The 27,034-nt window shown below is 32.1% G+C and overlaps 1 protein-coding gene across 5 annotated transcripts; it reads right to left on the bottom strand.

The window, feature by feature from the left end:
* Positions 1-1,003: 1,003 nt before the first annotated feature.
* LOC129945902 (protein masquerade) lies at positions 1,004-26,841 on the bottom strand. Of its 5 annotated transcripts, none has more exons than XM_056055861.1 (13): positions 26,269-26,841; positions 12,929-13,372; positions 10,162-10,536; positions 9,948-10,103; positions 9,756-9,877; positions 8,974-9,692; positions 8,104-8,270; positions 7,725-8,030; positions 2,469-3,102; positions 1,906-2,104; positions 1,763-1,841; positions 1,544-1,698; positions 1,004-1,474 (listed from the first exon to the last, which is right to left on the bottom strand). In XM_056055861.1, the coding sequence occupies exons 2-13, from the start codon at positions 13,035-13,037 to the stop codon at positions 1,307-1,309; spliced, it is 3,189 nt and encodes a 1,062-aa protein (XP_055911836.1). In that variant the 5' UTR covers positions 13,038-13,372; positions 26,269-26,841; the 3' UTR covers positions 1,004-1,306. The 5 variants fall into 5 exon arrangements, with proteins under 5 accessions (XP_055911836.1, XP_055911835.1, XP_055911838.1 ...); XM_056055860.1 differs by having other exon boundaries at positions 26,273-26,841; XM_056055863.1 differs by having other exon boundaries at positions 9,948-10,100; positions 26,273-26,841.
* Positions 26,842-27,034: the final 193 nt, after the last annotated feature.

Raw genomic sequence — 27,034 nt, 5'->3', positions numbered from 1 at the left:
AACCAACCCTCGGAGATTACTCTTTCAATTCTTTTTTAAGTTTTTATTGGAATATACATAATTTCGAATGAAAACTGAAATTAACAACTGAAAAATGCATTTATTAAATTGTCCAAATATTCATGGAAAACACCTCTTTTCGACATTTCTTGCCACTCCAAAAATAAATGTTCAAACTTGAATTAAATTACAATTCTAATGCTCTAAATATATTATTTAAATTTTAGCAACATGACAAGTTTTATTAAGGTAGAACACTTTAATATTTAATATGAATTGTATAGAAATTAGAACAAATAAGTAAAAGTTCTTAGACCAGCTCTTTTATATTTTAATTAATTTTCGTTTTTATTTAATTTAATATTTTGAGTGATTTTTTAAAAGAGTTTCTTTAATCAATTTTGCCTATTGAGTGCTTTTTAGTAGAGTTTCTTTATTCCTTCTGTTTCCAAAAGAATGCGCTACAAAATTTTTAATTGTCATCTAGTAAGAAAAAAATCCCTTACAAAAATCCAATAAGAAATAATATCTGATTGATTTATGTCACAATTAAACTAGAAAATACGCAATAAGACTTTAATTTGTTTTAGGTTTTGTTGTTCATATATTGAATTCCAACTTATTTGGCTAAAAACCTTTGGGTTCCCGTAGTAATCCTTTTAAAAAAAATCAACTCGCTTAGAATATATCAAAAAATAAAACAATTTTAAGTCACGGAAGGTATAAAGACAACAAAATCTTACCATCGAACAAGTACAAAAATCTCTATAGAATATTTAGCATAACATAAATTAACACAATTTTATTTCAAAAATCTTGTTTTTTTTTCTAAATTTTATTTATATACAGTTGATTCAATTACTCGATTTCTAAGCCAATTATTACAAAAGAAAAGTACACTTACAACTATGTATTTAGTTTGAAGAATATAATGACAACAAATTGAAAAAAAGTCTTTGATATTTTGTATTATTTATATTGTTTTTTCTTATTAATATTTACCATTAATAAGTCATTTCATTGTAAACTCAACCTAACCCATAAAATTTCCTATTTTTTTCTAAATCTAGTCACTTTTTCTTTTATTTCTTTATATTTTTGAATTCCTCTTTTAACAGAGAAGATAATAATATCTAAACACTGGTATAGAAATTTTGAAACTTAATAAATTATATACCCTAAAATTTGTTGTTAATTTTAAAATTTTATAATTTATGGTCTTATATTCGAGTAATTGAAACATACATTATTATTGTTTTAAGAAGAGTCCAAATTGTTTACGCATGTGTATGGAATTAACTTAAAACTATAAATTATTTACGCTTATAATTTGATTTATCCAACCGATAAATGATGACACCTTAACATAGACACCGGGCACATCTTGTCGTCCACAACCGAAGCCCCATGACACTAAACCAGCTAATTCATAGAATCCATCGTCCTGACAGACTAAAGGACCTCCTCCGTCACCCTGATGTGGAAACAAAATTATAAGTTAATTTTGTTTCTTAAGAAATGTTTATTTGATTTGAAAGTGTACCTGACAAGCATCGTTTCCTTCTTCTCCACCAGCACAGAAGCTTGATGCTGGCAAAATGAAGATCTTCTCCGTCACAGCGTTGACCTTACGAATACATTCGGTATCACTTACTATGGGTATTTCAGCTTCACGAACTCTCAATGGAATAGGACCAGCTAGATAAAATACATTTTAAACATTTCAATTATATGATGATTGAGAAGCTATCAAAAATCTTACATTCACCCATGTAGCCGTAACCAGTTACAGTACAACGTTTACCAGCTGCATGATTAACACCTCTTGCAGGTAAGCAAACCTAAAAGACAAGTTCAAGTTTATTCAATTCATAAATTAATTTATTTAAGTTATAGATGAATTACCAAACAAACACCGTCCCTTAACTCCGCTTGGCCATGAAGTTTCAATAGGGCAATATCATTGTCCAATGTTTGGCTGTTATGATTGTGATGGATGTAAGTTGTGGCTACCCTCAAAGTTTGAGCTCCAGGGCTTCCGTATTTTCTCGTTAGGTCATAGTCTCCAACACGAACATAAATGGCATCACCGGAACGAACAATGCTTTAAAAACAGAAAGTAATTTTGATTCAAGAAAAATTTTGAAAAAAAAACAAGTATACGACAAAGTAATCTAAAAAAGGAACTGGTGCCAGAGAGTTTATCTGGCCTTATAGGTTAACACAATTTTTAAGAGAACTATATTATGTTCTAAAGTTGAGAATGGCTTTCTTAAGCATCTTGCCGAAGTTGTCTAAACTCATTAAATCCATTCACGAAAGGTCCACTTTTCAGTAATAAAAATACTTTCCTGATCCTCATTCCTTCAAAAGGACATAAAATCCAAACATAACCATAATTCTCTTATGTATTTAATTCTCTGCCTCTTATACGATTATCGTTAATGTTCAAAATCATCAAAACTTACTTTGTTACGCAATGTGCAGCAGTAAGAACCCATTGAGTACCAATTAAAGCGGCTCCGCATAAATATTGATTCAGCGAATTAATCAACGCAACCTGCCAGCACCATTCACCATTATCACCATCTTCACCTCCCACAACGCGTCCGCGACGACGCATGCTATAGTTTGTATAGACCGGTCTTTGTTGTGGAATCTCAATGGTACTGATGTCCATTGTCGCCGCTGCCGTCGCCACTGAAGCCGAAGAAGCTGATGGCTGTCTAATGAGATTATTCTCGATGAACTCGTCCCCATAAACCAAATCACCCAGTTTGTCATTATTTATTTGTATTGGGATCACTGTCGAGCCCAGAATCAGACGTTCTGTGGTCTTCATGATGCCATTTGTCTTCGAGGCAGTGGCATCACTAATGTACACTGGATGTCGCATTTGCTGTTGCAATTGACGTCTTGCACGTCCATATTTCTCGCGACGATAGTTATTGTGATCTAATCGTGGAAGACTGCGTCCAGTTCGACGGGTACCTTTAACACCGCAAACGTACTTTGAGTAGACTGGTGGCCGAACGGTTGTGGTGGTGGTCGTTGTTGTGGTTGTTGTTGTTGTAGGGGGTGGTGGAGGCGGTGCTTGGGGAACTGTAATAAGATTAGAGAAGATTTTATTACATTTTTGAAATGAATTTATGAACAAGAGGATTGTTGTGCTCTTCTTTGGATATTTCTAATTAAGGATACCAGATAAAGTTTTACCTTCGCAAATCTTTTACAATAAGTAAATAGTTATTTTGTATAGCTGATGTTTCCAAAGCACATAAGCGTCATTTTCTAATCTAAGTTTAGTCAATTTGTTGATCGAATTTTAAGCCGAACTTCCTTAATTGTTAGATTAAGTATTTTTGTTTATTTATCTTTTTATTTATTTTTCATTAATTGGAGTTTAGAATATCAAATAGACTTAAGAAATGTAATATGTTTTCTATTCTTAAAATATCAACATTGTAATGAGGATTCAACACTACTCAGCAATATTCTAGGACGTGTAAGGGTTCATAAGAACAAAAGAATTACTTGAAATAAAACCCAACATAGATGATCCACAAAACTAAGCATGGAATCAAAAATGTCTTCAAGATTTTTTTTCGAAGAAAATCTATAAATAATTTGATTTTTAATGTTATAATCATAAACGGTGGGTAAAGAAAAATACTGATGTTTTGAAACGTTCAGGGATGATTAGTTTGTATTGCATCATTTGGTTAGATTGTCAATATCATTTTGGAGAACCTTAAATCAAATTTTGCATAAATTAAAAAAAATGTAAATCACCCGCAAAAATAAGTTGAATCTGGTAGGAAATTAGGTATATCAGTAACAAACTTAAGGAACAGAATTGGACCTAAATAACTCTCTTGCGGAACGCCAGAAGTTACTAAAAAAGGCTTAGACATATGAAAAAAAATCAATACAAAGAAGTTTACTGCGTCCTGTAAGATATACGTGTAAATAAAGTCCACTTGGTAACTACTTTCTAATGAATTGAGTACATAACTCGTGAAAATGGTAGGGTTAGTGGAAGTGATCTGCCCAAACAAAAGCGTGTTTATAAAGAGTAATGGTTTCTTTTGATAAGAAACACAAAATATCGCAAACTATTTTTTCAAATGATGTAGGTATTTATGATAACTTACTAATTGGGCAAAAGTTAGTTGTTTCCTGTTTTTAAATACATTTTTGAATAGAAGTAACGAAGGACATTTTCCTTTCTTTTAAACATTTACTAAATATTATGTTGTACCGATTCCAACTTGTTTGGCTTGGAAGCAAAATATTATTTTTCTTGAAAACAGTGCTACAGTGCTATTGGTTCTTAATGCAAATATTTGAACTTTTGAATTCAATATTTTTTTTAAATTAATTAAAAAAAATGTTGCTAATTATTGTAAACTAAATTGATTTTTTGTAACAAAATTCAAAATTGTATAAGTGAGATATTTAAAAAAAAATCTTGAAACATTGTTTTTTTTTAAAAAAAACTTGACCAAAATAAGAATCGTTAAGTCAATACTTTGTATTTTTTTTTAGTTTTAAGTCAATTTTAATTTATTTAAGAACACTTACACCTATAATTTTTCATAAATCACATAAACACAGCCACTTTTTCGCAACTCTACTGTATGTTGGTACTAAGAGTAATTATGTTTGCAGGTGCAAGTGATAATTTAACTGTAAATTCTCATTGCTTTGTTTAAATGGCGCTTTGTGTAGTGTGGTTCATTATTTTAGGCGAGAAAAATAATAGCAGTGATTGGAAAATTTAATTTTAATAGTTGTGTTTTAATTTAACTTTTGATTTCAAAAGTAATAAAAAGTAAGTCTTGTTATTCTATTTTATATTTCCATTAAAATTGTAATAAAATTATTGAATTTATGAATTTAAAGTGAGTCGAGGCAAGCAATGCACACTGGAAAGGCGGGAAATTATAAATAAAGCTTGTTTTGAAAGTCAAAACCTAAAAAAAGATTTAAGAACTTCTTGGCTGTTCGGGAAGATGATACGGAACGCCATAACCTTTGAAGGAAAAGCAGAAACAAGGGGACGGAAGTAATCTCTTACACCATCTTTAAAAAAACTTGCGGTTCACTTTTCGAGGAATAATCCTCCTACAACAGCAGCTACAGAGATTGCAGCCGAGCTTTAGGTTCCGTGCGGTGTGCATACGGTGAGGAGAATATTAAGAGAACATAACCAATAAAGGTTCCACCATATAGTTAAAAGGATGAGCAGCAAGGCAATGGTTCCAAGAGAATATGATTGAGTTCATGGAGTGGCCTGCACAGTCCCCTGACCTCAATCCCATCGAGAATCTTTGGGCAGATATTAAAAAAGAAGTATTCAAGTCAAAACCAAAAAATAACAGGGAGTTATGGAGCGTTGCTGAGCAGGCTTGGCAATCAATAACACCATCAAGGTGTCAGGGACTTGTGGAGTCAATTAAACGTTGATGTGAAGCAGTTATAAAAAATAATGGTCGTGCTACAAAATACTAGTTTTTATTAAATAAAATAACGTTGAAAAGAACTTTTTATGCCTTGCTTTATTTTAATTTAATAAAAAAAAAACACTGCTATTATTTTGCTCGCTTTATTTTAATGTTTATATTGTTTTTGGATTACTGCTTAGGTAATTAGCAATAAATTAAATTCGATTCTTACTAAAAATTAAATTTTAATGAATCTTAAGAGGTTTTGCTTAAAAATATTTCCAACGCCAAAGCTCTTTTCATGTTTTATTTCAAATAATTTTTCATGCACTGCTATTTTTTTGCTCGCAGCATTATGTGACATAATTATGTATTTGTGGCAATTAATTTGTTTAGTAAAGAAGAGTGCAATTTATCTCCCTGTTAGATTATTCCCACGTGTTTGTAGAATAAATGCTCCTCATCAGAACTAAAACATATTACGGAATCTTTCGTTAAGTATCGTGTACCTCCAAGAATATTGTTAATCAATTTAATAAAATCAAGTCGTACTTTTAAAGTTTACTACACTTAAAATAATATGAAACCAATAGTTAATGTTTTGTTCAGTTTTTAGCAGAAATTGCATCGAATTGTGGCTCATTGTTTATAAGCGAAAGATTTGCGTAACAAAAGTGGATTTGCGAATGGTAAGGAACACTTGGCACTTCTAACATAGACCAATTGAAATGTGTGGTTTTAAATCTGACAATACTGTTTCTGGAACTGGTCTTTTTGACAGCTGTCACTTAATTACATCTTAGTTTGGTTTAACATTTCCTTATGAATAGACTAAAGCTAAGCATATACAAGTGAAAGATCTTCCAATATTGGCTAAACTGTCAAAAATATTCCAAAAGTATCTATTTATGTCACAAATGAAGTAAAAATTGGTAGGGTTGATTTTATCCAAATATTAAACAATTTTTTGGTTGAAAATTGGCTGACAATTGCAGACAATTTTTTATCACCCAATTAATATTCTCTGTTTACACGGTTAGAAGACTTTAGAAAGCAAACAAATAGGTAGACTTATTTAATCAGACAATAACTAATTACTTGAAAATTTAATCATGGGCCCCACCTTTTTTAACCTTTTTTATGTATACATTTTTTTCAATGTTTTTGCAAAACTCTGTCTTAATATTTCTTTCGATTTTCATAGTTTTAAAATTCTTTCAGAATCTTATGAACTTTTGTTGTTGTTTTCTACTTTCTGCCAATTAAAAATTGTTGTCCAATTATTTGAAAATACAATGGGAAGGTTTATGCATCATAAGGGACTTCATTTGTAGTCAACTGCGTTCTTTGAACGTACAACTAGTTAGTTTGTCAAGTTTCATGAACTTCAAATTCAGAGCTTTACTTCGCGTTACAGTACAAAAAGTACCAACGAAATTATTGTTTACGAAAGACTCCTCAGGTTTGTATTTTGTATTATAAAGAAATATTACTTATTTTTATTTCGAAATTAAATTTAAATGAAGTTGTGCAGAAAATTTATAAATCATAGTGTAACAAAGTCAGCTTTAAGTTGAATGAAAAAAAAAAATGATCAACTGTCATTTTGACAGAAGTTGACTTGACTTGCTAGTTGGGGAGATTTTCCTTGACTAACTTTCCAGTGAATTTTACAATTAAGTTGCCTTAATTGGAAGGCAATATTTTGGCAGCTGTCAATTAGATACTAGAAACTTGCCTTACTTTCAAGTCCCTTATGTTGTCTGAACTTGCCCAATAATTTGAATGATTAGACGAGTACAAACAATTGCAAGAAGTCGGCTAATTTATTAATAGAAAATTTGAGGATGATTGACTTAATTCAGAGGAGTTAAAAAAAGAATTGAATTGCGTTTTAATATTTTTAAAGCGTCTTATCTTTTTTTTAACTTATGTATCTAGAGCCAAAAGATTTTGTCTCATATTTAAAAAAAAATTGTTCATACCTTTGAACAAAAAACCTAATCTTAAAGAAGATCTTCAGGTTTTATCTAATTTTTTGACAAATCACACTTTTGGTTACACCATAATCTAACAGAATTGAAACATTCCTATCAAACCAATATTGGTTCTTTTTTTTAATATTAAATTTTAGTGAAATTAATTAAAAAAATTAATCAAGATTGTTTTGAGTAGTTGGGAATACCAAATTCGTATCTGAAAACTTTTCCGATTTTAGGGCGCATAATGAGTTTAGCCTTCTCAAAATAACTGAAAGTAAATATCAATCAAACTCACCTGACATTGGAGGAGCTGGAATCGGGCCATACTGCAGTGGATAGTGTTGCGGCACTTGGGTTTGATATGGTGCTATTTGTGGTGGTGGCGGAGGAGGTGGTCCAGCTGGCATATAATTTTGATATTGATTAACAGGTGGCTGTTGTTGAGGTGGATATGCTATGTTAGGTGGTGGTGCTTGAGGGTAATGAACATAAGTATCATTGCGTGACATAAAATCTTGTTTCTCTAAAATTTTACTCTTCGGGGCACAGCACATTTGGCCAGAGCGTTTGCATTTGAAAAGATTTGTCATTTCAGCATTTTCTAAAAATAAATAAAATTTGTTAAGTTCGTTTTATTTGATGAATTTTTAAGTTTAGAAAAAAGAAAAACTTACTGAAACAGGTGAAACTTAAGAGGCTCACAATACATGATCCGGGACACTCTTCTCGAGGATCTGGACTTGGTGTATTGGGAACAACATATGGTGGAGCTGTAGGTGGTTGGTTTTGGGATTGTGATTGAAGTTGTCCACCATTAGGTCTTTGTTTTGGTGGGCCAGCTCTGTAATAAATAAGAAAAAAAATGCCTTAAGTTTAAATTCACATAACTAGTAATAGTGTAAGTTGATAAGTTTCTTTAATTCGTCTCAAGAGGAATTAGATTTAAAAATATCGATTTTTAAAATCCAAGTTAGAAGCTTATAAACTCTTTCTTTCACCAGAGCAAATGGCCTTAACACTTTCTGTGCATCTCAGTAGTTGATTAGTTCCAAACTCGTGGATTGGACTTTCCCGACGTGAAATCAGAATATTTTGTCTATCATGTCTTATATGTATCGGGAATCTCGATACAAAATTATATTTTCAGGATTAACATTTTCTTTAAAATATTTTCCGACACATACATAATTCTGTTAATTTGTAATATTCCAGCTTAGGGACATGTTATTACACCTAATGGCGTTAGACAATGTAAAAAATTGTCTTTTTTGTTTGGAATTGTCAAAAAAAAAAGTGATTAATATTGGCCTTGTAATGAGCTGCGAAAGGTAACTCTTTTGTTCATTGAAAATCGATTCCGATGCAACTCCAATTTTTTGAAAGATCTAATTCCATTTGCAGAGATCATTGTGCATAATATATGTTATACATCAAAATAATTGACAGCTGTCAATTTTATAGGATTGTAACAGAATGTGACATTCGAAGACTTCAAACTGTCAACATTTGAGATAACTGTCATTTGTGTGCATGAATATAGGTACCTTGAATTATCACAGCAAATAGAACTTTTGCCACAAGTCGTTGTATGTTGTATTACCACAGACGGTCTCTCACAAAACGCTTCCATCAACTGTAACATACAATAACCAGGACAAGCTGGAATCTGATTATTCTGCTGCTGCTGTGGATATTGTTGTTGCTGCTGGGGCGGTCTTTGTGGGGGGCTACTACTACCACCACCTCCCCCACCTCCGGTAAGGGTGTTTTCAGCGTAATTCAAAATTTGCGAGAACAACATATCGGACACGGCCGATTGCAATGAAGATGATGGTGATGGCGCTTGAGGTGGAGCAGTTTTAAGTGGGGTCTTTGGTGGAACTTTCGCAGCAGGTTTGGGAGGAACTTTTGCTGCAGGAGTAGGTTTATTGGCTGGTGTCGTTGGAGGAGACTCAGATTTGGCATCAGTAACACAACAATTACTTTCGCCTGGGCAATACGCCTCGGAGTCAATGTCTTCACAGAAAAGTGAAAACAATCCACTGAGGCATTCTCCATCGCATTCCTTAAGGACCTGTCCATTGTTTTCATTGTTGTTGTTGTTATTGTTTTCGTTTTGTTCATCGTCGTCATTTGATTCATCCTCTTGGGTGGATTCAGTGGTGGTTGTTGTGGCGGGGACCTTTTTCATCGTGGATTTCTGAGGCTTTTGTGGAGAGTTGGTCTTCACTCGAGCCGGTTCAGGGGTGGTTGATGGTGTTGCCTGGTAAAAGCATTTTTTTTATAGAAAATTCTAGAGTATAGGGATTTTTTAAAAATATGTTACCTTCACGGTGGTTGTGGTGATGGACGATGAAGAGGCTGTCAAAGAAGATCCTCCAGATTTTGATGGTTGATTCTTTTTCACTTCTTCAGTTTGATTCATCATATTATTTCCAACCTGGTGTTCTGGAAGATAACAATAAACATATTAGAAGGTCTACATTCAATTTCATAAATTTAAATTATTGTTGTGTACTTGCTGGTATGTAGATATCCTTGGGTAGTTTTCCGTTGGGAAACTCATCCAGCGAAACACAACACTTGCTTCCAGTCTTACATAGACCCGAGCTGGTTAGATAGGCTTCACAATATTCTGCGATTCTATCAGCAACACAAACTCCACTGCAAGCTTCTTTTAGGAGAACATATTTACATTTTTGAGTTAAATAAGAAATGAATATTAAACTTACTTGAGGATTCCTTATCATCTTTTTCGGAAGCTTTAATTGGTTTCTTAGATAAGACAGGTTTCTTTGTTGTAGTCGTTGTTGTTTGGACTTTCTTCTGAGTTGGTTTTGGTTTCGGGGTTGTTGTAGTTGTTGGGGTTGTTGCAGTTGTGGTAGTTGAAGGTTTTTGGGTGGTAGATGGTTTTGAAGTTGTTGATGGGCTTTGATTAGCTGATGTTGTATTTTTTCCTACTGAACTTTGAATACAACATTTCATACTGGCTGAAGGACATGGAACATCGTGCAGAACTTCATCGCATATTAACACCGCCAAAGAATGAACACAGACACCTGGACAGTCCTTGGCATCAACTGTGCTTGTTATAGTGTCGAGAAGACCTGAAATAAATAAAAGGTATTATTGAATGCAATATTAGAAACATATTTACTGGTTGAATTGAACCCAATCGCAAAAAGAATGAATTTAAATAAAACTTTTGGATATCGTTAGTTTTTTGTGTAAAGGAAATTCTTGAGATGTTAGTTTATTTTTTTTACTTGGTTTGCTATCGGAGTTAAATGGGACATTAGGAAATTACTATAAGTAATATCTTTTGCCCTCAATTGTCTAGTATTTGTTATGGTTATATTATGAAGTTGTTTAATTTCTACAGAGGTCCTAACACACCCTACTTATTTTTAATATGAATAATATTCATAATATGAGGACATAGTTTGTGGGATATAAGGAAAGCTCTTTATTTGTGGAAAAATAGACCACGTGGTACATCATTTCTAAATAAAGAGTAATGGTCCTAAATTACTACCCTGGGGAACTCCTGAATTGAATTTGATAAGACCTATTTTGAAGACAAAAAGAAATGTATATGACGGATTTTAGGAGAAACCCTAATTGATTTCAGATTAAACGTTGATATCTTTAGAAAGTTGGTCAAAAGCTTTAAAATTTTCAACGTAATTACAGTCAAGGTCTTGACCTATATTAGTAATTGTCATAAGATATTTTTGCAGTTAAAATTGAAACTATCACATACAACTTGTTCAAAACGTTTGGGAATACAGGACAATTTAGAGACTGGTTTGTAATCACTAATTTCAGACTTGTTACCCTTTTCAAGGAATTTTGTAATAAATGCTTTCTTTAATATGGGTGAAATTTAGATGAGCTTAATATCAAATGAATGCAAATATCTTTAAGTTATGCCAAGTAATGCAAGATTTTGTCAATGTCATTTAAACATTATTAAATAATAGTCTCTCAAGTATCTATTTTTAGAGGAATGCCAATGAAAGTTTGCTAAAAGTTGTGAGCAATAAAATGCTATTACAATAAGTAAAATATACTGCATAGCATTCAGATTTCCGTTTTAGGTGAAGCTTAAGAAAAATAGCCAAATCTTTAAGATATTCGGAATATTATATAATATAAATAATTGGAAAGATTTAAACTCTCTAAATAGGGTAACATATACATCACGATCTTCAGGAGACATGAAGATTTTTCCAAGCCTTGTTTTTCTTGTTTTGACAAAAGTTGGAATATTTGGATAATTTAAGAGAAACGATATATTTTATGCAGGACATAATACATTGTAAAGGTATGGAGCTGCAACTTCAAGGTTACTTTAAATTGGTATGTTTTCAATACCACAAGCATATAGATCCTCAAGGTAAGGTAAGGCTGAAGTGGCTGTCCATGATGGAGTATGACAAACTTAATACCACATGAAAATTCCTCCTAAGATCAATAAAACTAGTTTGAGTCCCTTACGAAACGTAATATGCTGATTATGCTAATTTGATTTAGATGCTCAAAGAGTTGCTAAAAATTTTAAAGCTCTAATTGGAGGATATGCACTTCAACAGAACTTATGTGTCGTAAAATTTCTCAAAATTGAACTTATTTTTTTAATATATATATTGTGCGCACTAAAGGGGTTATGAATATCCTTATAATGATTAAACACAGTGCGAGCAATTAGGAAATTAGAATAGAATTAGAAAGGAAAAACCGATGAACATTGGTTTTGAATGTCTGCACATTTTAATGAGTGAGAAATTTAGAGTTAGGTAAAGCATTCCACATTCGCGTAGTGTGGCTAAAGAAAAAATCTCTGTACTTAACAATACGTCCGAAATTGGGCTCAAGGGTAATCTGATGGGCATTCCTAGCAGTACGAGTATTACGGTTGAATTGTTTAAGGTAAAACAATTACAGGCATGAGACCTTGCAGCGGTGTTCAAGAGAAGCAAATGTCTCGGTAAGAGAACGATCTCCTTTCATTTTAAGAGCTCTTTTTTCAATTCTATCTACTCAAGTACGTTATTGGGGATCCAGTCTAAATATAAGATTTATACTCCAGCTTAGAACGAATAAAAGCTTTGTAAATTATAGCCAGATCAGAAGGGTAAAATAGAACAAAAGTTTTCTTATAAACTATAAAAACCTACATTTATCTGTACGTTAGAATTAGGTTGGTTATTGGCAACATTCCAATCTATAACCCCATACAACAGTTCTGCTGCCCCATTTAGCTTAACCAAGAAACTTTACTTGCCACAAATAGTCATGCCATTACCCACTTCCCCATCAATTACTTTCAGACTGTGACAGTATTTTCGTTTCTTTATTATTTTGGTTTAAAGAGATTCAAATATTTAGCACAACAAATAAGCCATCGGATCAATTATCAAAAAAAAAAAAGAATACCATCAGATACCCAAATACTTCGAGCATGCGTGTTAAAAAGCCGAATTACAAATTACTTACCGGAAAGAAAGCTGCCGGCCAATGAGTCTTCTTCGCAGTTGACAGCTATTGGCGTTGCGATAAGCAGGCAGCACAAAACGGCTATGCTAACCGTCAGCACTTCATTCATTTTGTTTCGTTCTTTAAGTTCTCTTTTATGTTTACTTTTGTTATATACCTTGGCAAGATCTTAATTTTTATTTTTCACTTTTTAGCTTTTTTCGTGATCGAGATTGTGAGCTCTCTTATTACAAAGCCACTCATTCAACACCGACGCCCGAAGATCGAAGACCGAAGACGATGGTTTATTATGTTTTTCTTTGTGTTCTCTTTTCGCACTCAACACTTCTTCATTTCATTTCACTTCTTGTATTTTGTGGTTGTTGTTGTTGTAGTTTTGTTATTCATGTGACACAAATTCCGAATTCAAAAATACCCGGTGACGGATGCATCCAGATAAGCGATCTGAAAATGATATAAAAATGAATTTTAGTTAAAGTTAAAAGTTTTTGTGGATAATAAAAAGAAGAACTTTCGATTAATTATACGAATGACGAATGTGGCTTCACTTTTCTTCCAAGTAGTCCAGTCCGGTCAGAAATTGTAAATTTTGTTGGTAAGGTAGGTATATTTGTTAGGTAGTTGGTCTTTTAATCAAGTTTGAGGGAATGTCAAGGTCAGTGGCTTTTGCTGAATCGGCATCATGAAGAAAGAAAAAAAGAAAGTAATTTGTTTTCTTTTGAAATAGGAATAATGCCGGATAACAATCATATTAGTCTTTCAAGGAGGGCTTGAAAAATTCTTATTAATAAATAATAATAAATGTATGTTTGCATATTTGGAAAAACAAGCATCAAATCAATGAATGACCTTAGAATTAAACTTAAGCATTTGATGTTTTGCAAGAACAGAAAAATTGACGCATGCTTGTTATGTTTTACGAGCCACTTCCGTTACATTTTTCTAAACTAAAGATCGACAAATATAAGGTTGCCCCTCAATTCTAGTTCCAAAAAAGAAACCAAAATTTCCTGGAAGGATTATTCCTATTTTCATAAAATGCGGTATTAAATTATTAAAAAGCAATAGGACTAGATCTAGTTTTAGCCAAACATTCGATCAAGGCATATTTTTGAGTTTTTAGAAGCCATATACATTATAACAAATTAGTACAGGGTTTTTTAACAGGGACGCTACAAAAGTAGATCGACAGTTAAAACAAACGCCGATATATTTCTTGACGCTCTTTGGACATTTCTCTTCAGTAAGGTTTTCCATTTCATAATAGGTATAAGAGTCAACAACGAGTTAAAATTATTAAGATTTACTACCGAAATTCGGAGTCAGTGGTATCAAAGTTAAGAGCGCTACATCTAATTTATGGTCATCATAATCGTCCTAGCAGATCAACAATTGCGCGTGTACTGGAAAAATTTTAATCCACAGGCACAGTACAAAATGTTCAATAAGTGCCCGTAGTGTCGAGAATATTGCTGCCACTGAGGCTTCAGTTGCAGAAAACCCAAATCTGTCTCTCACACGTCGGTCGACGTTCTGAAGCGTTGGATATCTCTGTGGCGTCGTGTGAAAAGATCTTGGCCTACATTTTTGTAAGATTAAATTGAGGCAAGAACTGAAGCCGCTTGACTACAGCATCGTATGTTCGTAAATTGGGCTGAGCAACAAGTTGAAAATAATTCAGATTTTCATTGAAAAATCATCTGGTCAGGCAGCAATCCACACGTACTCCATGAGTCTTCATTGCATCCCGAAAAAAATACGATTTGGTGTGTTTTATGGGCCGGTGGCGTCATTGGACCGTACTTTTTCCGTGATGATCAAGACCGGCACGTTACTGTGAATGGGGAATGATAACCGAATATTTTTGACTCCAATTGGATGACATGGACTAAGAAGACATGTGGTCCCAACAGGACGGCGGCGGCGCGGCGGCACTACAAGCTACACAGCGAATGTCACAATCAATTTATTGGAAACCAAGTTTGAAGAACATGTTATCTCACAAAATGGTCCAGTCGTTTGGCCTCCTCGGTCGTCCGATTTGGCGCCGTTAGACTGTTTCCCGTGATGCTATGTCAAGTATATTGATGAACTTCCTATGATACGTGATATAAGAGCAGTATCGGCCGATTTATGCTTAAAAACCGTTTAAAATCGGGTTTAGAAACTGGCCTCCTGCAAGTCTGCCCGTGTTGGCAATGCAAAAGAAATTAAGTTTCTTGCATAATGGCATCGAACATACTTTCACAGCAATAAAAAATTGCATTGATATCCAAAACCGTTTTCGTTTTATTTAAAAACATTTATCTCTCAAACTTCCAAATCTTTCTGAAGATTTTGCAAAGTTGTGTAATGTGTATGTATTAAAATTAAGTTTTTACTGATCTAATTGGCAACCATTTTCGACGAACTGGTCAAAAATAAATAAAACAAACGCTTAAGCACTGGAAACAATTAAAAATCTACACAAATCTGTTGTTTAACCTTCTAAAACACTCCATTCTTTTTCAGATCAAAATAAATGATTCATTTTTGCTTCCAATACATTATGCACAATGAACTCATGTTAATTATTAAACCTGCCGTGTGCTAATAATATCTATAATGAAGGGGACTTACAATTTTTATACTGAATCCGAAACGCTGTTTGAAAATCATTTTTCATATCGGGAACTACTGTAAAGTCCTCGCAAGAGACTCGTGCAAAAATGTGGATGCTACAAGCAGTGATTAAAATAGATTCTAGCATGACAGTTCTACAACCTAAAGGACTGTTCACATGGGAGCGACCAACGACAAACGAATGAAAGAAAATTCGTCCATTATGACATTTCTTTTAAACGTTGTTTTAATTCGTCCTGGCACAATAAAGACTATACTTAAATTTTTCTCATTATTGTGGATCATATGTAGAATTCGAATTGAGTTTGACAGTTCATTGCAATAAGATTACAATCCACGACCAACAATTTGATTTCTCTTATTTTGGCAATGAAAAAGCTAATTTTATTACTTTTAAATTTACTAAAGCTATATTTCTACATTTGTTTTAATTCACATAAAATGTAGGTTTGTAAATTGTTCAAAATTACATTCCTCGGTTGTTGGTCGCTCTCATGTGAATGGGCCTTAAAGGGCCTTGCACATGAGGGTGAACAATGAATAAAGGAATGGATGAACAAACTTGATTTTACACATTTCAAACAAAAACACATTTAAATTATAAAAAATCAAATGACACTTATGTTAGGAAATAAAATTTGCATTTTGTTCTCTAAAATAAGGCAATTTTGCAAAACCAATTTGGTAGTAAAGAATTACAGTGTGGTTGCTACAAACTGTCAAACTCTATTCGCGTTCCACATACCATCCACACTGCAACGTATAAATTGTTCGCGCTCAACTTAAACTCAAAAATTAGAAATAGAATAGAATAGAAATAAATCTCATGTGAAAGAAAAGTCAAAATATGCGAACATCAACAGTTCGCAGTTCGTAGCTCATGTGCAAGATGCTTAACAATGTATTCCTATACTCCTGGCACACTGTTTTGTCGCTTTAAAATTATGACAATACAATTTTGAGAAGTCCAAATGGGTCATCACAAAATAGCCAAATGTGAATACCGTCCAAAGATATATAATGAATCATAAGTGTCAACTCTATAAAATTTTTAACGCATGTAATAAAAGATGCAAGGATTGTAGTATTTTTTAGACAAGTTATGTTATGTTATTTTTTTGATATAAAAGTGGATAAGTTTCCCCAACAAAACAAACTTATTGTTTTAAGATTGGGTATTAATATAATTACTTATCTAATTTCTAAAAAAAATAGATAAACTGGCTATGAAAAATGGCAACGTCGCTCGTAATAAAATATTATATGTTAATAAATAATTTTACTTAAACATAAAAAGAAGTGTTTAAAGAAATAGTAGTGTAATATTCATAAATCTCAAAAACACGCATTATACAAGTGGACTCGAGAAATTTATCACTAATTAAACAATGTTTGTGTGTCACCATTTCCATTATACCGCCCGCCGTTAAACGTTATTGTCGTCATACCGTACATACACTCCCATTCAGCATTCATACAACAAGTGTTTAACCTGGAAAAGGGGCATTCTGTCATTCAAATCTATAGGCACCAAGTTGGGAATGTGCGGTGTTGGCTGGTCTGGTCGTTACTACTCGACTCGTAACCCAGATACATTACAAATTAAGTAAAATAGGAGTCACAGAGATTCTTTTACAAATTCGATACAACGATACACACCAGTAGAGACAAATTGGTGGTAGAGGCAGAGGTGGCATAAAGCAAGTGTTGTTAAAGTTTTGTATATGGTTTCGGGTTTTAGCAAATAGGTTAGAAGACTAAAAAGTAGTGCCAACAAATCGGGGGCTCTCCTGTTTAGGTCTTCATTTTTGTTTTGTATATCGTAAACAAAACGGAAGACCAACTAGTCAACTATAACAGAATGTCTACCTACACATTATTTAGATTCTCAAGTTGATACAACTTATAGGTATGTATAGCTTGATCGTTGTCACCCATCAAGTCTTGAAGCAACTTCCACGTACGTCCGTGTGTTATAGTCGTTTCGGTCTTGGTCTTGGTCTCGGTCATCGTTATTCGTTTAAGAGAATGGGTGCTTCTGGTAAGGTGTATGTCAATTCCATGGATAGATTCTTGGCAATGGTAGCATGCAACAGTTACACAGCCTGTCAGTCGGATGTGTTTTTATTATGCTACCCATATTATGTCATTACCTACACTATGCTAAAAATGTAACCGTTAGGTATGCATGTAGAGTTGAAGACAAAAATAAGTCATAAAAATACCAGTTTTACTGAGGCTCTATAGAGTGCTGAAAGAGGAATGCCATCTTTAAAATATATCTTCTTTTTTTTGCCTGTAACAGATATATGGCGGTGGTTTTGGATTCTTTAACACGTTGAGTTTATTTACCATGGTTAAATGGTTATAATATTTAAGCTGATTGTGATTTAGGTACATGAGGCAGAAAATGGAAGATAACATGAAAAATGTATACAAATTGTATAGATTACACCTTCATATAGGAATTTCCAATACGAGATTTTATTTTTAATAGCTATAATTTTTGAAATTTGACAATAAAAATCAAGCTTTAAGGTATTAAAATAATAAAACAATACACTTTTCAGCAACACATAGAAATTGTTAAAAATTTGTTAGAAAAAATATTGAAAATTTGCGTTCACAGTTCAATTTCAATTTTGCAAGAAAAGTCTACTGATCATGTTATTTCTTGAAGAGGTAATCACAATTGGCCACAGATTAGTTTTATATCAAGTCTCCACACTCAATTCAAGACCTGGAAGATGAAATTCGTGAATTTATGGAAGACATACAGCTCTAAAAGCTAATTGGTCATGGAATATTTCTTTGTCATCTTATTTCAATTGATTTACAAGTTAATGTGGGATCATATAATTGGGTTCGAAAAATAGTTATTTTAAGCTGAAAATCTTCAATTAGTGAGAAAATGTAATTTGAATAATGAATATAATAAAGTAAGTAAATTTGTCTACTTTTGTCAACGAGAGAATTGCCTATTTTCGCTCACTTCAACACTTCATGACCCCACATTGAGCTGAATTGAAATCGATTTGAGCTAGACCCGAGTTGAACTAAAACCGAAAATGGATCCAAACATATACGCATACAAAAAAAAGCCTTATAGAATATTGAGTTGTTTTCTATTGAATATTATAAGAGATTCTAGAAAACCTTGTGAACTATTTTTACTTCTAAATTTTGTAATAGAACACAACTATTTTGAAACTACATAGTTGCGATTTTAAACGATTGCGAACCTTAATCCCAAATGTTTTTCGAAAAGTTAAAAATGGGTGCAATTTCGGCGACATCTGCCGATATAATACGGCAACCTATACGTTTGAAGTGGTTTCCTACCATATTCCAATTTTCAGAAAAGTTGTACTTTTTATGCACTTTTTCTCACTACGTGCTGGCAAACGAACGTTTCTGATATCACCTTTACTAAGACTATACCCTATATAAATTTGTCGTAGCTCTTAGTCTATTCTGGATTAATTGAAAATGACCTCAAAAGTACGTTGGTATTTAGATTTTTTGGAAGTTAGCTTAAAAAGTATCTAGTATATTTAACTAATACCAATAATTTATGTGAATGGGCCGTAATTTAGGTAATTGGGCGCATTCCTAAAGCTTTTGACTACTTAGTCAAATTTCAACTAACTTTCTGAATGCAAAATTGTAATATAAAGCTAGTCAATCCGGAACTGTCATATTAATGACAAATACAAATATATAAATAAAGAAACATTTGTGTTTTAAGAACTATAAATAGTTTGTTTTCTTTTTAAATTCAATAAAACTAAGTAGAAGATTTAATATGATTGATTTATACATATTTGTTTTTAAGTACCGAAAGATTCATTTCATTTTGAATTTTTGTGTCCTTACCGAGCAACTGATTGTGAAACGTCAAAACCAATGTGCACTAACTTTGTAGGCGACATTTATACACTACGTCGGATTAGAAATTTTAACTACTTTTGTAGTTAGATTAAGCCAAACATAATCCATTGACTACGTAGCCACTAGCTTTGTGAATGCGCCCATTGTCTCTTTTTAAGCTGACATATCTTGACATTTGACAAGTTAAAACTACTGCAATACTAAAAATCCCCCATAAACGCTTTAGCAACGCATTGATATTGTTAAATATACAATAAAAAACGGTGACAATTTTTCAGTCATTGTTCGCAAAACTAAAGCACTTTTAGTTCTAAAAATGTAACAGATATATGGCGGTGGTTTTGGATTCTTTAACACGTTGAGTTTATTTACCATGGTTAAATGGTTATAATATTTAAGCTGATTGTGATTTAGGTACATGAGGCAGAAAATGGAAGATAACATGAAAAATGTATACAAATTGTATAGATTACACCTTCATATAGGAATTTCCAATACGAGATTTTATTTTTAATAGCTATAATTTTTGAAATTTGACAATAAAAATCAAGCTTTAAGGTATTAAAATAATAAAACAATACACTTTTCAGCAACACATAGAAATTGTTAAAAATTTGTTAGAAAAAATATTGAAAATTTGCGTTCACAGTTCAATTTCAATTTTGCAAGAAAAGTCTACTGATCATGTTATTTCTTGAAGAGGTAATCACAATTGGCCACAGATAAAAGATTAGTTTTATACCAAGTCTCCACACTCAATTCAAGACCTGGAAGATGAAATTCGTGAAGTTATGGAAGACATACAGCCCTAAAAGCTAAATGGTCATGGAATATTTCTTTGGCATCTTATTTCAATTGATTTACAAGTTAATGTGGGATCATATAATTGGGTTCGAAAAATAGTTATTTTAAGCTGAAAATCTTCAATTAGTGAGAAAATGTAATTTGAATAGTGAATATAATAAAGTAAGTAAATTTGTCTACTTTTGTCAACGAGAGAATTGCCTATTTTCGCTCACTTCAACACTTCATGACCCCACATTGAGCTGAATTGAAATCGATTTGAGCTAGACAAGAGTTGAACTAAAACCGAAAATGGATCCAAACATATACACATACAAAATAAAATGCACGACTGGGTCGCACGAACTTGCTCCTGTATGCAAAGAGTCTGTTTAAAAAAGTACTTATATGAGATTTTAAAATATTCCTATAAAATAAGTTTGGCTTCAAAGATATAGGTAAATGCCATTTGAATTGCCAAAAAACCGCACGATCTTTGTATATGAAAACCATAGTACTCTCATGCGCATAAACTTTTAGGGCGACCAGATGCCGCGTCGTTGGCGTGGCGTTAGTATCGAAAGTGGAGAAATTCAGCGGGAGCGAGAGAAAAATATTATTCCCATTCCCATAAGCAGCCAGCAGAATAAGGGAGATAATTAATTTTCGACCCAAAAAGTCAACACAATTTCCTTTATTTTATTTGAGTCTATCCTTGCATATGTTTTCACATAAAGAGCTACCATATGAAGGTTGATGAATTTGTTTTTGTTTTATTTATATCAACGCACTTTATATAACAAACAAAATGGCATAATATTGTATCTAATAAGGGGATGAAACAAACTTTTGTATGCATAAGTCAGCTGTTTAGGATCTTTTACCGATATTTGTTTTTATTTACATTCATAAGTTTTGTTTTACTTGTGTACGATCTTTGTATATGAAAAATGGTTTCTATTACCTATAAAGCTACAATGCGATTCATATAGATTCAACTTGTTCCTTAAAAGCTTTTTTCCTTTAGATAGCTTTATTGTAATTTCATATTAGAAGAACCAGGATGAAAAATAAATAAGATAAGAAGGAGGCAGACCATGAATGTTTAAATTGTAAGGCGATCGCCTATTGGTTGTGTAGTTAGGTAGCAGGTAGATGTCTAAAACGACCATAGAATAGTTCACTTGGCGTGCTTAGCTTTATGCAGATAGATAGATAAGGACGTGTTTATGATGATAATGAAGGAATATTATTGGTGGCTAGAAGGAACATACTACATTCCTTCTTAAGTTTTCAGCGCAAACATGGAGTTATTACGTTCAGTCTATTTTTTTTCACTAAAGTTTTAAAAAACAAGCATACGAACAAGTACAAGAAATTGCTGTTCATGTGTTGTTTACAGTCAGGCTCTTGTGCGTTTTGGATTTTAGTTAAGAAGAGACACGTAAGCAGTAGTTGTAGAAGTTGTAGGTAATACCTTTATAAATAGGTACAATGTGTATGCGTTCAAAAAGTGATTCTAATAGAAAATACATATACTCTCTCTGGCCAGTTTCTTTAACTTGTACGTACTAAGTATTTATTTTTTTATAAAGGCGAAGGCCAGTAAATCATGTGTGAAACAACCTTATTCGTAAAGAATAATATTTTAAAATCATTATATACAAAGTTACCAAGATAATAGTTCTTGATAGACTCTTTAAAATAGATTGTTGATTAAATATATCATATAAATGTGTACCAAATGCACTAATTTGGATGAAAGCTAGGAATGTAATTACAATTTTGTCAAAATAATGCGCTCTTTCAGGCTCATGAACACTAAAAATAATTAAAAAAATAATATTTTAAGATTCGAAATTTTACCTGAAAAATAAGTTTGTCTTCAAAAATTTGAATGCCATTTTATAAATAAAAAAACCGTTGATTTTTCAAATTTTTATTTTGAAAATCGTTAGAGCGGTTTTTTTTTTAAATTAATTTTTTATATATAAAATTTTCCAATTTTGTTCTAAAAATATTTTTGGAAAGCAGTTATTTAGTGTTTGTAAATATACGTCTTACGTTTGAATTTCGTAAAAAATTGTTGACCCGTTTTTGAGATATAGAGTTTTGAAAAATAAAAATTCAATATTTTTTAAAAAATCCAAACAATTAAAAATTGAATTTCTGTTAATCAAATATTGTTTAGGAAATATAGAAGCTTATTCAGAAAAAAAATTATTAAAATCAGTTCATAAGTTGCTGAGAAAATTAAAAAACAAAATTACGGTTCTATGAGCGGTACCTTTCCTGAGCAATACAAAAATATGGTTTTCTTATAAAAAGAAGCCAAGTTAAAAATAAAATTTTAGAGAAAATTTAAAAAAAATCTATCGGTTTGTTTTTGAGAAAATTCGAATTTTCGGTTTTTGACCAAAAAAATTGTATGGGGGCCACTGTTAGTTTTGATCTTAAAAAAAAAATGAAAAAAATGCCTAACGCGAATCTACTCAAAGCCTTAACTTCCAAGTTTGAACTCAATCGACCCAATGGTTTAGGCTGTAGGAGCGTGGACAGACAGACAAAACCGACCGGACGGAATCGCGGGACCCACTTTTTTCGACTTCTCTACCATCGTAATATCATGTTTGATTAAAATCTCGAGTTCGAAATTTTGCACGAATGCAAAACTTGCCATATAGTTCCTATATGTCGCAAGTAAAAAAGCCTTATAGAATATTGAGTTGTTTTCTATTGAATATTTTAAGAGATTCTAGAAAAAGTTGTGAACTTTTTTTACTTCTAAATTTTGTAATAGAACACAACTATTTTGAAACTACATAGTTACGATTTTAAACGATTGCGAACCTTAATCCCAAATGTTTTACGAAAAGTTAAAAATGGGTGCAATTTCGGCGACATCTGCCGATATAATACGGCAACCTATACGTTTGACGTGGTTTCGTACCATATTCCAATTTTCAGAAAAGTTGTACTTTTTATGCACTTTTTCTCACTACGTGCTGGCAAACGAACGTTTCTGATACCACCTTTACTAAGACTATACCCTATATAAATTTGCGTTAGCTCTTAGTCTATTCTGGATTAATTGAAAATGACCTCAAAAGTACGTTTGTATTTAGATTTTTTGGAAGTTAGCTTAAAAAGTATCTACGAAGTACATTTAACTAATACCAATAATTTATGTGAATGGGCCGTAATTTAGGTAATTGGGCGCATTCCTAAAGCTTTTGACTACTTAGTCAAATTTCAACTAACTTTTTGAATGCAAAATTGTAATATAAAGCTAGTCAATCCAGAACTGTCATATAAATGACAAATACAAATATATAAATAAAGAAACATTTGTGTTTTTAGAAGTTTGTTTTCTTTTTAAATTCAATAAAACCAAGTAGAAGATTTAATATGATTGATTTATATTTGTTTTTAAGTACCGAAAGATTCATTTCATTTTGAATTTTTGTGTCCTTACCGAGCAACTGATTGTGAAACGTCAAAACCAATGCGCACTAACTTTGTAGGCGACATTTTTATACTACGTCGGATTAGAAATTTTAACTACTTTTGTAGTTAGATTAAGCCAAACATAATCCATTGACTACGTAGCCACTAGCTTTGTGAATGCGCCCATTGTCTCTTTTTAAGCTGACATATCTTGACATTTGGCAAGTTAAAACTACAGCAATACTAAAAATCCCCCATAAACGCTTTAGCAACGCATTGAAATTGTTAAATATACAATAAAAAAACGGTGACAATTTTGCAGTCATTGTTCGCAAAACTAAAGCACTTTTAGTTCTAAAAATGTTTTGCTATAATCCCTATAATATTTTAGCTAAATTACAAATAAAATCCTAAATAAAAATACAACCTAAGCCGAATCAATTCAAAAATCAATGGGTGCTGCATAAAGACCACGTAATTTAAACTGTCAAAACATAATCATTTCACTAGTGGGCCTATTCGTTACATTTCAAAAACTCAAATTGCAAGCACTTAATTGTTAATCACAAAGTTTTCACACATTCTGTTTCAAAAATAATTCTAACAAAATGTTGGTTTAAAAGTGGATTTGAGTAGGTACATATATACGATCTGAAACAATCATTGGTTAAAGATGATCATTTTAACAAACTAGCCCTTTGTAAGTCACTAAATATATGTACGCTTTTAAAAAAAAAATTATCGAACAACCCAGAAGTTTTAATTACATATATGCCGAGGGGCACAAAATCACAGTTTTTCTTAAGGTGTGTCAACAATAAAGAAATATTTCAGGAAACATTGCTTGAAAAACGTTTCTGAAATGTATGTCATTTGTTTGAAAAACATTTCAGAAACTTTGCAGACATGCATAAGACATGTTTTTAATTCGTTTTTTTTTTTTCATGTATTCATTTTGAAAACCATTTCTATAATGTTTTCCCATTTTAGTATCAGTTTTCATTTTATTTTTATATTCTTCATATTTTGTATTTTTGGAAATTTGAGACAACGTATTAACAGTAGTTTTATTTTTAAAATGTTCATTAAGTGGATCCTTCAAAATCTTTGTTATTTCACAAATTTGTATAAATTGTAAGTATGAACTTTTTGAGAAAATTAATATTTATATTAAAACCATTAACACACTTCCACTTTTGCTTCGTTCATTTCAAAAATGTAGATCTAATCGATTTTGAAACATGTGTACTTTGTATTAGGATAATGTGACATTGATATTTCAACTATTTGTCATTGTAAAACAATATTTGTGAGCCCAAACCAACGAAACAATTTTGAGAAACATTTCAGAAAAATTAAAAAAAAAAAAACGTTTCAGAAACAGAGAAACGCTCGCGAAACATTTCTGAAATGTTTTTGAAATATCTCCGTGTTTCCCATTTAGAACGGGAAAATTTGTTTGTTTACCGAAATTGTTTCGTTGGTCTGGACGCACCTTTATAGGTACATAGAACAAATATTGTTTTACAATGTCAATTAATTGCAATATTAAAGTTCAAAGTCTATTTACACAAAGTGCACAAGTTTTAGAATCTATTAGATTCAAATGCTTGAAATAAACGCACAGAGGTTATGTTTCAATGACATTTCCACCAAGAGTTCATTTACTTCAATGTATTCATTTACTAAAGCCGGCAACTATGAATACTCGTATGTTATGATTTTTGAATCTTACGTTATGTATGCTTTTATTTACAAAGCAGAAGAATTAACCAAGCAAATCAACAGCAAAGGAATTAAATTAAAATGTTGCAAATAAAATTGATTCCATTTCCTCTTTTCATTAATTATTATATCCTTACTGATGTATCTATTACTCATAATTATTGAGTCATTAAAGAGTCGATAAATTATGACTATAATCAAAATCAAATCATAAAGGCATTATGTATGTTCATAGGTATACACAAAAGTAGAACGATAACCGGTTACACAACCCTGCCAACCATAATTAGGTCAAGTATCTGCCTTCAACTCGAATGTATATACATATGTACCTATCTAATCATTAAAAAACAGTTGAAAGCAAAATTTGTTTTCAAAATCTTAAAAACAAAAAAAAAAACATAATAATAGCTAGAAGGTAAATTTCAGAGTATATAGTGGTAAAATGTGCAAACAATTTCCAGCGAAAGTCCACTTTTATTACATTCTTCCTCCATGATGGTATGTTAAGTTCTTGCATCTTGGATGTTAACCTTTTTTCAACCAAGCAACTTACCAACGTCATCTTTGTATAAATAAAGAAGGAAAAACAACAACAACAAATAATTTCACTGTCCGGTCCGTCTTCGGAAGTTCTCAATTAAATAATAATTAACTTGTGATACTACTAGCGGGTCATCGATGTCTTCATTTGATTTAACACTTCTTCTTCATTTTTTTATTCTTCTTCTCATTTAAGCCTGAATAGAATAAGTCTTCACTCGTTCTTCATTTAGAACCAAATCCAATTTAGGAAGAAAAGTGTGTCACATAAATGCAGTTTCGAGAAACAATAGTTTCATACACTCAAAAAAATACAAGAAATTAAATACCTACAGAAGAGAAAATCCAATAATCGGGAACAACTCTTTTTTTTTTAAATTTATTTTATCGAAAAATAAATAAAATATAACAAAAACAATGGCGATGGGTTTTTAAGAATTCCACCCGCACTCGATCGGATTTTAACACGTCCACACGTTCGGTCGTTACTCGAAATCGTCGTTTGCGATCCACACGTACATATAGATATTAATTAGGATAAATGCCGCAGAAAGATAACACTAACGGTAATTTCTACTTTTTCACTTTAATAAAATAGCTGAAGATACCACACAAAACACGTACCTACATATGTAGAAGCAGTGTTGAAGTTTTGTAGAAGAAGATAAAGAAGAAGTCTTTCTCTTTGATTTTTTTCTTCTTCTTCTTTTGTCACTCCGTTAGTTCTCCTTGAATAAATAAATTAATTAGTTTATCAATCTTTTACATGTACACATATACAAATATATCTATAGGATTTTAAGTTCTCCAATCCGACAGAATACAGACACTAAACAAAAAATAAAAGGAAGAGAGACCACGTTAAGAACGTTAGCGAACAGCTCGAAAGTTTAAAACATACTGAATGCTTCTTGGCCATCGGATTCCTGAAGAAGGTCTCCAGCTGTGAGTTGTAAGTTGTACTCATGGTCTTAGTCTTGGTCGTGGTCGTGGCATGAACCACGAAGAAGAAGCAGTAAAAGACTTGTCAGTCTCTGTCTCGGGCTTACCTCGTACCTATAAGATTTAAGAAAAAGAAGAAGAACTACAACACCG

This window comes from Eupeodes corollae, chromosome 2 (genome assembly GCF_945859685.1).
Source record: "Eupeodes corollae chromosome 2, idEupCoro1.1, whole genome shotgun sequence".
NCBI classification, from domain to species: domain Eukaryota; kingdom Metazoa; phylum Arthropoda; class Insecta; order Diptera; family Syrphidae; genus Eupeodes; species Eupeodes corollae.
Note: the sequence above shows the minus strand (reverse complement) of the source record. Positions and strands in the feature narration are given on the sequence as shown.